Genomic DNA, 13,402 nt, shown 5'->3' with positions numbered 1-13,402 from the left:
TTGGAGAAATTTTTTTTCTATATATAGTGTCAACAAAATGTTGTCGTCTTGATGTTAAAGCCCACCTGAAAATAATTAGGAATAAGTTTTCAGTCTCCTCTCCGTCATTTTCATCACTAATTAGCGATTGAGTCCTCGTTTTCTTCTTCACTCAGGTTTCTCACTCTAGTTATCATAGCCAATAAGCCACTGCTTGTTCTCTTCCAAATACTCTCGCCTCCCGGCGTCTGTCGACGACAATACATGATGATATTTCTTACATTTGTGCATAGTTGTACAGAGAAAATTTTTGGGCAAAGCCCAAAAGAAGACACTTGAATATGTAGCCCACCCCAAATTCGAATCCTAGATCCGCCATTGACGATACACATGACGTAGTGTAGAGCTAGGTAAGTCTGCAAGAGACAAGGTGATATCCTAGTATAAATACCCAAGGATACACAAATTAGAAGATACTGAATTGCACGCTTGGACAACTTGCAATGAGTCTGATTCAAAGACCACAAGTTGTACATTGGTTAGGATCAAAGTTTCGGATTCAAAACCAATTGATATTAAAGAGACATACAGTACATGTGTAATATCTTATATTGTTTATGTAGATGTGGTTTGAATTATTTAATTTGCTAATGAAGAAAGGGAGTTGATTGAGTAAAATCTCCCCAAGTTTACTTCATCAATGTCAAAAGTACATAGATTAAAACAAAAAAAAACAAAACAAAAAAAACCTAGGAGAGTATTTCTCTCAACCTAGTCTTCTACGGCACCCTAGCCTCTAGCCTCTTGCTGTCACTTCCTCCTCTCCATGGCCTCCATAGATGCTGTCACAGCAAGCCTTGCTACTCCTCTTGCTCTCGCAGTGGGTGGTAGCGCCCCGGATCTGGGAAAGATTGGTGATGGTCCTGTGTGCAGGTCCCCTTAATCTTTTCTACTTGGCAAACCTTTGATCGAGGATGACAATGATGTGCCTCTTGTCACTCTGAAGAAGAAGACGGGCAGACCGCTGGAAGTAAGAACAAGAGCCAACGTCCCAGTAACTGCAATTGGAGGTTCGGTTTCCAGCCCTAGAGATAACGTCCCAGTAACTCATCATCAATGATGTTTTTTCTTCTTTTCAATCATAAGCATCATCTGAGGCTTCATTTATCTTATTTTTTGACATTTTTGTATATGGAATTAAGTAAGAACTTTTTATTAACAATTCACGCAAAATGTGGCTTATTGTTCTCAATATAAGACATTAGCCACTCTAGACCGCTAAGAGGCCAAAATAAATATCGTCCTCCTTCACAATGTGATGAGCTACTGAATGGTGAGAACAATAAGGTATATTTTGCGAGCTATATTGCAACAAGTTACTAAGTGATTTGTCCTCATCTTTTCTTGTTTGGATCAAAAATCACTCAGCACCTCATTTCATTGTGATGGAACACGGTTTTTGTTTTGGATTCTTAGTGGTCTAGAGCGGATAATGTCTTATATTGGGTAATCTAGCTTTACAATTTGTTTATGGTTATCTTTGTATACTTTTTCTTCTTCTCAGTGCATTTGCAGCGTTCGTTGAGTTCTACGCTTCTACGTAAGTTCAGCTCAGGCCCATCTCAATTTATGATTAAAATTACTCTCTGAGCTGCATGGATCAAGCCCAATTAGGTTTGAAGATTTGTTGTGGGATTGATTGTCCCAAAAGCCATTACTAAAGGCGAAACGGTTTTGCCCTTTTTTTTCCTTTTCCTTTTTGGGATAAGTAAAAGGGATTTGTCTTTTAAATTGGTCGTAAGGGGTTTTGCTGGTTAAGGTTTATTGGCAGCTTAAAAAATTTGGATCTTTCTAACTTTGGGTCGTAAACAAAAAACTCTTTATACGCAGCTCAACAAGCAAACCCCTAGCCCTATTACGAATTCCTCCAATTTAAAAAACAAACCCCTTTCGGCCTTTTGGGACAATCAAGGTAGAGTCAGAGTCTTCCTCTGCAACCGCCCAGGGCCACCGAGACTGGACGGAGCTCCCGGACGACGTTACGGCGTGGATACTAGTGCTGTGAAATCCGAAAGCAAATGATGTCCTAAAAGAGTATCAGATGGTCTGAAAGACTTGGCGCAGAGTTTGCTGCAACTACTCTATTCTGTGGCGCACCATCGACATAGATTTCCGTCACAAAAAGGGCAAGTTGGACTCGGTACTGAAGATGTGCCGCCGCGCCGTTGATCGTAGCTCAGGTACTTTGGTTGTTCTTACTCTCCAGAACTTCCGCACCGGCACTGATAAGCTCCTCAAGTACATCACTAACAGGTATAGCTAGCTATCATGATAAGGATTACTAATTTGGATGTTTAATTTTTGATATATGAGATACCATGATCTGAGAAACATCTATACGGACTATGCATGACATATTATATAAATAAAATAAAAAGACGTCACTCATTCATAAGAAATCCTTGTTTTCCTAATATTACATTTTAATCATGATCCGTCATAATAAGTCCTCTGATCAAGTGGAAGGTCCTAGGAGAAAAAGTTGAATAAGTTGGAATTAGATAGCACATGAACTTAGAATAGCCCCGTGAATGATAGGAATGGTACGTGGACGGCAGATCATCAGGGCATGTATGTTTTTTAAAATTTCTGTATGTCAATTTCCATGATTATGTTGTAGAGTTCATAGATTTCTGTATTAGAGTAAGGGTTAATACATTCATCTAAACCTTTCCAACAGTTGCAGAGGAATCAAACGCCTAACTTTGGCGAATTGCGTGAAAATAACAGATGAGCGGTTGAGGGAAGTAGCTTCCAAACTTCCGTTGTTGGAGGACCTTGGCATTTCACACGGCTCAGTCTCGCAAAAAACCGTGGAAGTAATTGGGAAATCTTGCCCTCTTTTGAAATCATTGAGATGGAACAAAAATATTGAAATTGATACTAAACGACTGGACGATGACTGTGCAAAGGCTATAGCAGCTGGAATGATGCATGGTTTACAGCATCTCGTGCTTTCAGGGATTCATCTTTCTAACGATGCCTTGGAAGATATTATTAATTATAGTTGTCATCCGGAGTCACTTGATCTGAGCAATATTTCCATTTGGACATTGGATGGACGTCGTGACACCTTTAGAGAAGATTTGAAAAGAAAGTTGACTGAACATGTTAAAAATGTAAGGCCTCCTCCTACTGATCTGTACTGTCGCTATAGAGACTAAGTTCATCGATCCAAGTTAAGCCCCTTGTATTTTATTTGACATAGCGCTATTATTTATGTTAATCCTATGATGAAATGTTTAAGCTCATGAGTACTTCTGTTCAAGCTGAAAATGTTAGTACTGCACTATAATAGTTTTTCTTTTTTTTTCTTAATCGAGTTTGAGTAGTGATAATTCTGATTAAAGAGTGACAATGAAAGTTTCTTTTTCAGATTATACATTATGGAAAATAAGCCTTATGGAAAAGGGTAATAGAAAACTTTACACATCGGCCTAGAAAAAGGTAAAAGGCATGTACTTGAACATTTGCTAATAGAAATTATATTATTTATGAACAAATGCTTCTAATTAATTGTCAAAGTAGAAAATATTACACACCAACAAGAATTTTTTGACACACCAAACAAATCAAACCTCTCTCTATCTTAAGTTCTTAACTAGCAGGTTCTGTAGAGGCCTTGCTATACGCACCATCCAAACCAGAGTCCTTAGTTCCTTCAACCTTCGTCTCGTATTTCCCACCCTCGAGCCTTTTAGCTTCAGAGTCCTTTGCTGTGTCATATGAAGCATGCAACCCAAAGAAAATGTAGTAAACTAAGATAATCACAGTCCATACTGCAAACCTGGCAAAAGAAGCACCATCAATCGAACCAAGCAAGAAAATGTTGATGCCAATCGAAAGTGAAGGCAACCATGGAACCAATGGCACCCCCCAAAGCTTTGGACTCCTTGCTTGTGGAACAAGAAACCAAATCCCCAAAGTCCCCAAGAACCAAATAGGAGCCGTCACGCAATACCCTACCCAATCATGGCTGACACCCCAGTAAGCAGAAGTGGCAATTGCACCCGCGAGAATCATAACAATGCACAGTATGAGCTTATTCCTGTTTGCATCCGTGGTCACGCCGGTTACATAGTAACGGCGTACGAGTAGAGCAATGGCAACGAGGCTGAAGATGAATAGCGTAGAAATGGAGAGAAGGTTAGCAAGAATTTCGAGGCTGGTGAAGAAAGCGATTACAGCTGTGGCTGCGAGCATGACAATTGTGGCATGGACTGGAGTACCTGTCTTGGCATCAACTTGAGCAAACCATGGGGGCATCATGTGGGTTCGGGCAATGTGGGTCAAATACCGGGCCTGACCCACTGCCCCGACGAGCAAAACACTAGTCATGCCTTTTAGAGCTCCAGCTGCAACCACATACTTGGCCCAACCCATACCAACGGTCTCAAACGCTTTTGAAAATGGAGCGTCCACATCAATTACCTGATATGGTACCATAAGGCAGAGTGTCACGGCTAGCAAGCAATAAAGCGTGGTGGTGATCACCATGGACCCAACCAGCCCTATTGGGATGTCTCGAGCAGGATTCTTGGTCTCTTCGGCCATGGTTGAAACGGCGTCAAATCCAACGTATGCAAAGAAGAGAACTGCCGAGGCTTGGAAGATGCCGCGAGCACCATTTGGGGCAAACTCCTTGTAGTTGTCAGTATCTGCTTTGGTGAGACCTGCTATGATGATGAAGAGAATGACGATGACGTGGACTATGGAGGCGACGTAGTTGAGGCGCGAGGAGCCCTTTGTGCTCAAGACGGCGAGTATGCAGATACAGATGATAACCCCAATGGCGATGGGGTCCAGGTACTTGTAGTCCTCCGACCAACCGTGGACAGTGATTCGGAAAGCATTGGAATCGTCCTGGTTGCATAGGGAGGTGAAGTAGGAGGTCCACGAACGCGCAACCGCCGCCCCGCCTATGACATATTCGAGAAGGATGTTGCCTGCTGCAATGTAGGCCACGAAGTCCCCAAGCTCCACTCTTAGGTAGGCAAATGAGCCGCCTGAGAAATTAACCAGATCAATATGGGATTAACGAGAAACACTATGACACTAGAACCAGGAACAGTAGTAATAACATAATTAACAAGCAATAACCAGATTAAAATAAATAACAAACTCCATATATGACATTAATTTACTTGACCTGCAATGCATTTGGCATGTGATCAAGTCACAAAAATCTAGAACCATATATCATCTCATAAACTAGAACTCAGATTTTCTTGTGTCTTTTCTCTTATGCTAACCCAGTAACGTAAAACCAATCACGTATGACGGTAATAAGCACATAATATTACCGCAAACCCTATATAAAAGGCGACAAAGATCAAATTATGGATAAATAACTTGCATAACCGATCGAGACTTTCTCTGCTACTTGATTTTCAACGTAAGATATTGTATTTTGTATAAGACAGGTTAGGAGGGTGGGATCCACACACTGTGTGCGGGCCTGATGCTATTGACTTTTATAAGTAAACAAGAAGTCAGAAAAAAAAATCAACAAATTAATGAACAAATCCATAAATCGATCTATCAAAGCATGTGGCAATAATTTGTAGCGTAATGAGCTCTCCTTATTACCAGTCAGCATCGGTGTCTTCTTATATATAAAAAAGTCTACCCGAATAGATATAATACTTTAGACTTTTCGATCAGGACTATAATAGTGTTTTGGAATATTCAAAAAGATTCCGGAACGTATAAGCAATAAGGCAATAAGCATTAGATGTGTGTTGCATCTTCACCTAAAATTATTCCACAATTCTATCTGTAGAAAGTGCTAGCTCAATTTAGTCAAACTAGAACATGCTTTGAATTTGGGAATAATTCTTTAGGAAAGAAACATTTGATTATTGCATCTATGTGAACATAATGCATTATATTCATGAAGATTCTGCAATATGAGCGCGCAGCTGATGTTGGATCTTTACCAAAATCATTCCCTAAACTTTAAAATTAAGTCAAACTTCACAACCCTAATACACAAAAAATGACATAGAGAATGAGCGGTGTTTAATATTTCGTTATATCACGTTCTTTGGCTACTTTAGAAAGAGTTCAAACCCAATCAAAATTATCCATTTGTGCTCATATGACCGAGTAATTGTTTTGATCCAGGAAAATCATTCATAACTTTTATATTCTACCCAAGTAAAATTCACTAAAGGCCCAAAATGTTCTTAATTTTAGTTACGAAAACTCAAACACATGGATAGGTTAATTTTCTGAAGAAAAAAAAAATCTTCTCAATTACAAAATCAATATCAAGGTCCATTTTCTAATCTTGCCGTCAAAATCATTTATCAACATCTAAGATGCCGGTTAAATTTGGACGATAATATGCAGACAAAATCTAATAAAAGAAATTAAAAAACACAAATATTTATTATAAAAAAAAAAGGAAAAAAAAAATTAATGCTTATTAGTGGTACCTGCAACGGGAATCTCGACGGCGAACTCTGTGTAACAGAAAACAGAGAGCAAGGCGGAGACGCCGGAGACGACGTAGGACATGACGACGGCGGGTCCGGCGTGTTTCTTGGCCTCGAGTCCAGTGAGGACGAAGATTCCGGCGCCGATGACAGCTCCGAGCCCGAACCAGATGAGGTCCCACCAGTTAAGCGTCTTCTTCATCTCGTGCTGGCTCCGCGCCTTCACCTCCACCAGCTCGGTGCTGTCGGAGGACCGCGTGAAGAACCTGTCCTTGAACCTCGCCGGAGTCGACCGGAGCGCATTGGCGTAATTGCCCCAGCTCTCGAACGACTCCTCCGGGAGAAAATCGTTCTTTCCGCACGAACACCCCCTCCTCTTCAGCCCCTCGCCGCCGCCGCCGGTCGGTTCCGTTCCGCTCATCCCCATCCTGTAGAATTTCAAACTCCAAATATCTTCAGATTCCAATTCGAATCCACCGAAAAATAAAAACCGGTAAACGAGAAAAATAAGAAGCTTCACGTACCTTGTTGATTCGCTAGTAAAAAGCCCTAGAGATGGAGAAAACTAATTAACAACAGAACGACTTCAACACTGCATTTATGTGTTGAGGATCTAGAGAGCCCTAGAGAAAGAGGGAGGAGTAGGTTATTTGCAGGTGCCCGGCCGTCGGAGGATGAGAGAGAGGAGGTTGGCGCGGGAAAACTCCTTCACTGCAGAGCAGTTATATATAGTGAGAGAGTCGCGCACACTTCGTTGACCCGATATATTCTCGTGTGAAGCTGCTGAGCTCACACCGTCGACGAACGTTGATTTTGGGCCGTTTGATCTTCAGTGGGTCCCACTCCATCAAAATGCGATCGGCTGTAATTTAGATGTCTAACTGGCGACAGCTTCGTTCTTCACTAATTATGGGAGGTTTAAAATCTTCTCACTAATTATGGGGTACTAATTAGGAATTTACTTTCAACCTATTTTTTCAGATTCAGAGTACACGAAATTATGTATCTTTACTATGTTTAAGGTTCTATACGAGCAAAGAACTAATAACTAGTGTTCTTACATATGTTTTATAACACTTTATTTCGGAGATAAGTTGTTGATACGTAATTCTATTTTAGTATGTAGATTCTTGAAATATTTTAATATGCTGATTCTTCAAATAAAACTATTATGATGAATTTGCATTTATTACTTGCTAAATTTTACAATTTTGAGATTATTGCCAAGCTGTCTTTTTTGGTAAATAAGTAATTAGGACAGTTGGGACAGTGATTTGTGGGTGAGGAGCAAGGACATTACAAAGAGTGTGACCGAGGCCAGAAAGGGTGTGATACAATGTGTACAAGAGTTTTAGTAGTTTAAACCAAAGTCGGAACCCGACGGCTCCAAATAGATGGATCCGTCCAACTGGCCAATGGCGGGTTGTCAAAACCTCCGCAAACGTACGGTGTTTCTTGTCAGTATGAAAGTGTTGTGGTTTAGTCTTTTAATTAACAGCTAATTAGCTAGAGGAAAAGACAAGAAAGATACCTCTTCAAAAAAAAAAAGACAAGAAAGATACTAGTTACGGCAATTTGGAGTTATACGCTTGCCTTTATGCTCTAAACTTGTATGATTGTTCATATAATTATTAATTTTTTGGATTAGCAAAAGAGGTCCACTAACAAAAATCAAAAGGTATGAGATCAGGTCTGACTAACTTAACATAGATGCATATGGATATTGTGTGAAAATTATAAGGTGGGTTGCTTTCACACCATAAAAATATTATATCGAACTAATTGTAGTAATGATCGCGGATCGCTTCATATGGTTTGTTGTGTTATGTATTAGTGTTCAGTACAGTGTTTTTAACAAGTATCTGTGACTCCGTGTGAAATATTATTGGATTAGAAATAGACAGTTTATAGTATCAGAACATATTCTTTGAGATTATGACTTATAAGATATTTCTTAAAGGGAATAAAAAATAATTCAGCAAAATTCTAGCTCATCCAAGAACCATGAGGATGATAGAACCTATACTAAATTCGGATAGAAATAACTCAAATAAGAAGAAAACAAGTCTCTTTGAATGTGAAAGGATGGGAAGGGGATGTGTAGTAAGTGTGAAGCTACACTCAAGGAGGCCAAGAATAATATTGCAAGTAGGAAATACATGGTCCTAGTTAGAGGCGCTGACTCGGGCCCTAAATATTGTGAGTTTGAGATAAGAAGTCTAAGAACAATAGAAGATCATCGTCATCCCCCACTGTTTTCTGCTCCTTTGTCGGTTTTGAATGAATTCTGATAAGTTGCTTGGCTAAACCACTGACTTTGACCTTAACCCTTTTCTAGTTTTGAAACTTCCAAAACTTGGACCAGAATAGTCAAGCGGCTAAAAGCCACGAGTGTTTAAGGATGTGAATTCAGAAGGTTTGATGGGCTCAATACATGTGGAGTAGAATGAATACATGATGAGTGAGGTGGATTACAACTAAAATTCATCCATAACAAATACAAATACGCAATTAGCACTAATCCGTTTTCAGAATATTGAGAACAGACCAATCCACTACATCACTTCAGAAATGATCTCGTCTTTCAATTTTGTTTAGCTCATTGTGACTAAGACTTTACCCTGTGACTATTCTTTGTTTGACTTTTTTTTTTTTTTGACTTTGTCAAGGGGAATCCAAAGGCTTCCTAGGCCCAAGATAAACCCCTTCAGCGCATGTGAAATGCTCCAACTGTGCATTGCAGCACAGTGCCTGACCACTCCCTATGACTATTCTTTGTACCACTAATTAATTATCGGAGAAAAAATTGCATAGAGGAGAAAAAGAAAAAAAGGTCCAAAATTTTAAAGGGTCCTTGACCAAAAGCACCAAAATGAACAAAAATTATCCCACTTACCCCGGTAAGAGATTTTTATTCCCAACTACACAATTTGACAGCAAATGACCATATTTGACAACAAATGACCATTTTACCCTCAATCAAATTAATCAATTACAGCTGCCACTTTGTCTACTTTCTCTCCACAGACGCGGCAGACTCTCTCTCTCCGAAGACGTCTGCTTTTCTCTCTCCCCGATCCTCCAGTCTTCTTCGTCGACGGCGTTCTCACTGGCGATAGCAACGGCGACGACTAGAGCCTCCAAATCCAGATGCTCCGCAGGACTTTACTGAGCTGACCGGAGGCGCCGTCACCGGGATGGCTGAGAATACTGATCACTGGGCGGTAATTGAGCTTGGGGTCAAGCGCCGTACACCTCTGCGAGGAGTCGGAGGCGGCGAATTGAGTGGGGAGCAGAATGTCGGCGTCGACTGGGCCTTGTCGGAGCTGAGCTCGTTGGAGAGGGAAATCAAGAAGGGGATCTGATGATTTTCGGTGGTCTTCAACCTCAGTCCTAGTCTCACCTTCACAGCCTCTCTCTACCATGGTTTCTGATTCAGGCCATTATTATCCTGCAACAGTGCTACAGAGGCTGAGCTTGGATCCCTTAGCAACACCCAACGTCCGACCGGTGCAGAGGATTTCTCGGTTTGCTCTGATATGGTGCCCAGAGTATTTCTCTGGGTGGCCAAATATTTTTTTTTTTTATAGTAAAGTGTAGGCAGAAAGAAAAAAGAAAAAAGAAAAAGTTTTATACAATTTGTTCTTATTCTACACATGCAGAGCTTTGAAAAAAAGTTCATCATCTAATTTGGTCTTGTTTACTTTATACAATCTGTTCTTTTCTTCTTCTTTTATTTGGCAAAATGGAGGCAGAAGGCCCAGAAAGAAAGAAAAATGAAGAAAAAGAATTCTATTGGGGAGCAATAGGCGCCTATTGGGGGGCAATAGACGTTTTTAAATTGATATAATTTCTTCATTTTTTTCTTTAAACAAAGTTTTATTTGTCTAAATTTAGGGAGATTAGTTCATATTCTGGCAGCCGAAAGTTCTATTAGGGGACAATAGACATCTATTGGGGGCAATAGACGTATATTGAGGGGCAATACATGGCTGATAGTCGTCTATTGGGGGGCAATAGAAGTCTACTGGGGGGGCAATACATGGTTGATAGTCGTCTATTGGGGGGCAATAGACGTCTATTAGGGAGCAATAGATGTCTATTAGGGGCAAAAAAACTTTCCGGTGAGATTTTCAGCAAATTCCGATGGGTGGCAGCCAGTGACCGGAATCCGGCAAAAGTTGGCCGGATTCCGGCGAAAGTTGGCCGGATTCTGGGGGCCAGTGACCGGAGTCCGGCGGCCGGTGACAAGCTCCGGCGAAGTCTCCTATGGTTTCTCTCTCTTCCATTTTCTCTATCTCTCTCTCTAAGTAACAAAGGGGTGAGGGGTAAAATGGTATTAAAAAAAAATTCTTAATGGAGTATTAGGGAAGACTCCCTTAGAGTGTATTGGGTAAGAGAGAATTAAAAAAACTTAATGGGGTAAGTGGGAAAAAAATCCCTAGAAATGGGATAAATGGACAAAAACCCAATTTTAAAAGCTTTTGTTATTCATGAAATTTTAAAGTGATCAAGGAAACCCTACTTGTCCATGCAATAAAAGACAAGATGGAAATGTGAGACGGTCACAGGCTCACAGTGAAGGTAGGGTTTATGAGGTTAACCCCCATCTACGATTCTACTCCAATAAATCTAGGGCACATTAATGGCTTCCAAACTTCCAACAATCCAAGTCCAAGCTATTGGTACAGACTTTGCGACCAGCTGGTTGACGAGCTAAAGTGGTCACTGCCTTGTCATTGTATTGACTTCAGAACTAATCGATCAGCTGTCATTACCTATCTTCCAGGCTTGCAGTTAATGCAGGCTCATACTGTGTAGATGTTACCTCTCATATTATAAGGAGAGAATCTGATTTTGATTAGAACTAATAAATTGAAAATTCTTCAATGCACTTAATAACCTAATAAATAGGTTATACGTACGTGGGTGAGGCCTCACTCCCAATGGAATCCAATGAACCTACCCCTCTATTTGTTTCCATTTGTAGCATCTTGCTTTAAGGAGTGTCATAAAGATGAACTAAATCGGATACAATTAATAAATAAAGAGCCGATTTTGAGGCTGAAGGAGTAAATCTATGGTGCTGGAGATTTTTTAATAAATTAAACTAATATTTAATTAATTGACTTGGAATGACATTTAATTCTTCCGTGCAAGTGTGTGATGTTGAAATTTACATTTTTTATTAGCTTTTAATTTTTTAATTTTTCTACGGAAGAATTTAATGTCCATTTTACTGTTTTTACATTGTTCTATTGGTTTGCCGACAAAAATTTGTTTAGTATTTTATTTAGACTAATGTAATATAAATGATAAAAATGGAGAATTTCACAAATAGTCACTCAAATATGATTTATTCGACACTTTGGTCACTCAATTTTAAAATATATCACTTTGGTCACTCAATTTTAAAATATATCACTTTAGTCACTCAATTATTACTCTATCAATCACTTTAGTCACCGAAGAGATATTTTGTCTCACTTTAATCATTTCTCTCATTCATTTAAATTCAGATTTTTTAATTTTCACAATTGGTTGGTCGAAAATATCCTTGATATTGTGACAAATGAAAAAAATTAATGAAATGACTAGAGTGATTAATATAATTAAAATTGAGTGACTAAAGTGATATATTTAAAAAGTGAGTGACTAGAGTGTCAAACTAGTAAAAATTGAGTGATGATTTGTAATATTCTGTCTTATATAAATTAAAAAACCTAAACGAATCTCATATCTCCCGAGGGTCTGGAGACAAGCATGTCGCTTTGTCTGAAGTATTGAAGACACACACGCTTTTCAGTCTTCATGCATGGCTTTGCTACTGGCTCGTATCAAATCAATCATATCATCTGCAAAGTGAGAAGAATCCATGCAGTACAGCACAGCTCCACCAGTGACGATAAGACAGTGAAAAGGTCACTTGGGATCTTCAGTAAATGGCATCGATGCTCCTTCTTCCTTCCCCCTCACCCAGTAACTTCGTTCATTGGGAACCCTCAAAAAGGAAGGAAAAAGAACATTGGGAAGGCTCACGCTCACGCCTAGTCGCTCAAGTAACCCACGCATGATTTGACCACTCGAACCCGTCTCTACTCTACATCATTTCTTTTCGCGCGTCTCGTCCTATATATACTCCTACCTCCTTAATATAACTAGAAAGATTACCCGCGCTTGGTTAGACAGAGAAAAAACAATCCTACTCTCTCAATCTTAGTTAGACAAAAGCGAACCCTAAAGAGCTGTAGAAGAAAAAACTCATCCAATCTCCAAAAACTCCCCCACCCCACCAAAAAAAGAAGAAGAGATATAGTGAACTCAATGGCAGGGCCATAAAAAACTGTACAACTGAGGGCAAAATAGTCATTCCAATTAAGCAAAAACAATGAACTCAACTATATATATATATAGGATTTTTCCCAGGTGCGGACGTCTGTACCGAAATTTTAGTACGGATTTTCAGTTTTCACCCACTTTCCGATCACATATTTTGATCTTAATCGTTCAGTTCTTAGGTCATAATGTATAAATCATCTCTACAAAATTTAAGCCAATTTGGTGATCGTTAAGGCATCAAAAACTGCAATTTACAAGAACGAACCGAATCAGTGGAATCAGAACCGTTCGTGTATATTGTTGTAATTTGCAGTTTTGGATGCCTTAACGATCACCAAATTAACTAAAATTTTGCAGAGTTGATCTATACATTAAGACCTAAAAACTGAACGATTAAGATTAAAATATGTGATCGGAAAGTAGGTGAAAACCTGAAATCCGTATTGTGCACATCCGCATTGTAGCCAGACTCTGTGTGTGTCTATATATATATATATATATATATATATATATTTGGGGGCATAGGCCCAAACCCGGCCCTGATACTTTCTCATTTAATATAGCAAACATTTTACTGAAAATTT

At 39.5% G+C, this 13,402-nt stretch overlaps 3 protein-coding genes across 3 annotated transcripts in view; 1 reads left to right on the top strand and 2 right to left on the bottom strand.

Annotated features, from left to right (window-relative positions):
• The window catches only part of LOC112165578 (cationic amino acid transporter 1), a 29,491-nt gene extending 22,365 nt beyond the window's left edge, over positions 1 to 7,126 (bottom strand). The window contains exon 1 of the mRNA XM_024302139.2: positions 7,004 to 7,126. The gene's annotated coding sequence lies outside the window, so the exon portion shown is untranslated. The remainder of the gene's footprint in view (positions 1 to 7,003) is intronic.
• On the top strand, positions 1,944 to 3,203 carry LOC112165579 (putative F-box/LRR-repeat protein 23). Its single transcript, XM_024302140.2, has 2 exons — positions 1,944 to 2,292; positions 2,720 to 3,203. The coding sequence occupies exons 1-2, from the start codon at positions 2,189 to 2,191 to the stop codon at positions 3,201 to 3,203; spliced, it is 588 nt and encodes a 195-aa protein (XP_024157908.1). The 5' UTR covers positions 1,944 to 2,188.
• Positions 3,478 to 7,145, bottom strand: LOC112165577 (cationic amino acid transporter 1). Its single transcript, XM_024302138.2, has 3 exons — positions 7,004 to 7,145; positions 6,480 to 6,907; positions 3,478 to 5,045 (listed from the first exon to the last, which is right to left on the bottom strand). Exons 2-3 carry the CDS (start codon positions 6,904 to 6,906, stop codon positions 3,637 to 3,639), a joined length of 1,836 nt encoding a protein of 611 aa, XP_024157906.1. The 5' UTR covers position 6,907; positions 7,004 to 7,145; the 3' UTR covers positions 3,478 to 3,636.
• Positions 7,146 to 13,402: the final 6,257 nt, after the last annotated feature.

Source organism: Rosa chinensis, chromosome 5, assembly GCF_002994745.2.
Source record: "Rosa chinensis cultivar Old Blush chromosome 5, RchiOBHm-V2, whole genome shotgun sequence".
In the NCBI taxonomy this organism is placed as follows: Eukaryota; Viridiplantae; Streptophyta; class Magnoliopsida; order Rosales; family Rosaceae; genus Rosa; species Rosa chinensis.
This window is presented reverse-complemented; position numbering and strand designations above follow the sequence as displayed.

Coding starts and splice junctions, on each gene's coding strand:
- LOC112165579 (XM_024302140.2), top strand. CDS start 2,189: ATGTGCCGCCGCGCCGTTGATCGTAGCTCAGGTACTTTGGTTGTTCTT. Junction 2,293..2,719: donor CTCAAGTACATCACTAACAG/GTATAGCTAGCT, acceptor CCTTTCCAACAG/TTGCAGAGGAATCAAACGCC.
- LOC112165577 (XM_024302138.2), bottom strand. CDS start 6,906: ATGGGGATGAGCGGAACGGAACCGACCGGCGGCGGCGGCGAGGGGCTG. Junction 5,046..6,479: donor CGTCGAGATTCCCGTTGCAG/GTACCACTAATA, acceptor TTAATTTCTCAG/GCGGCTCATTTGCCTACCTA.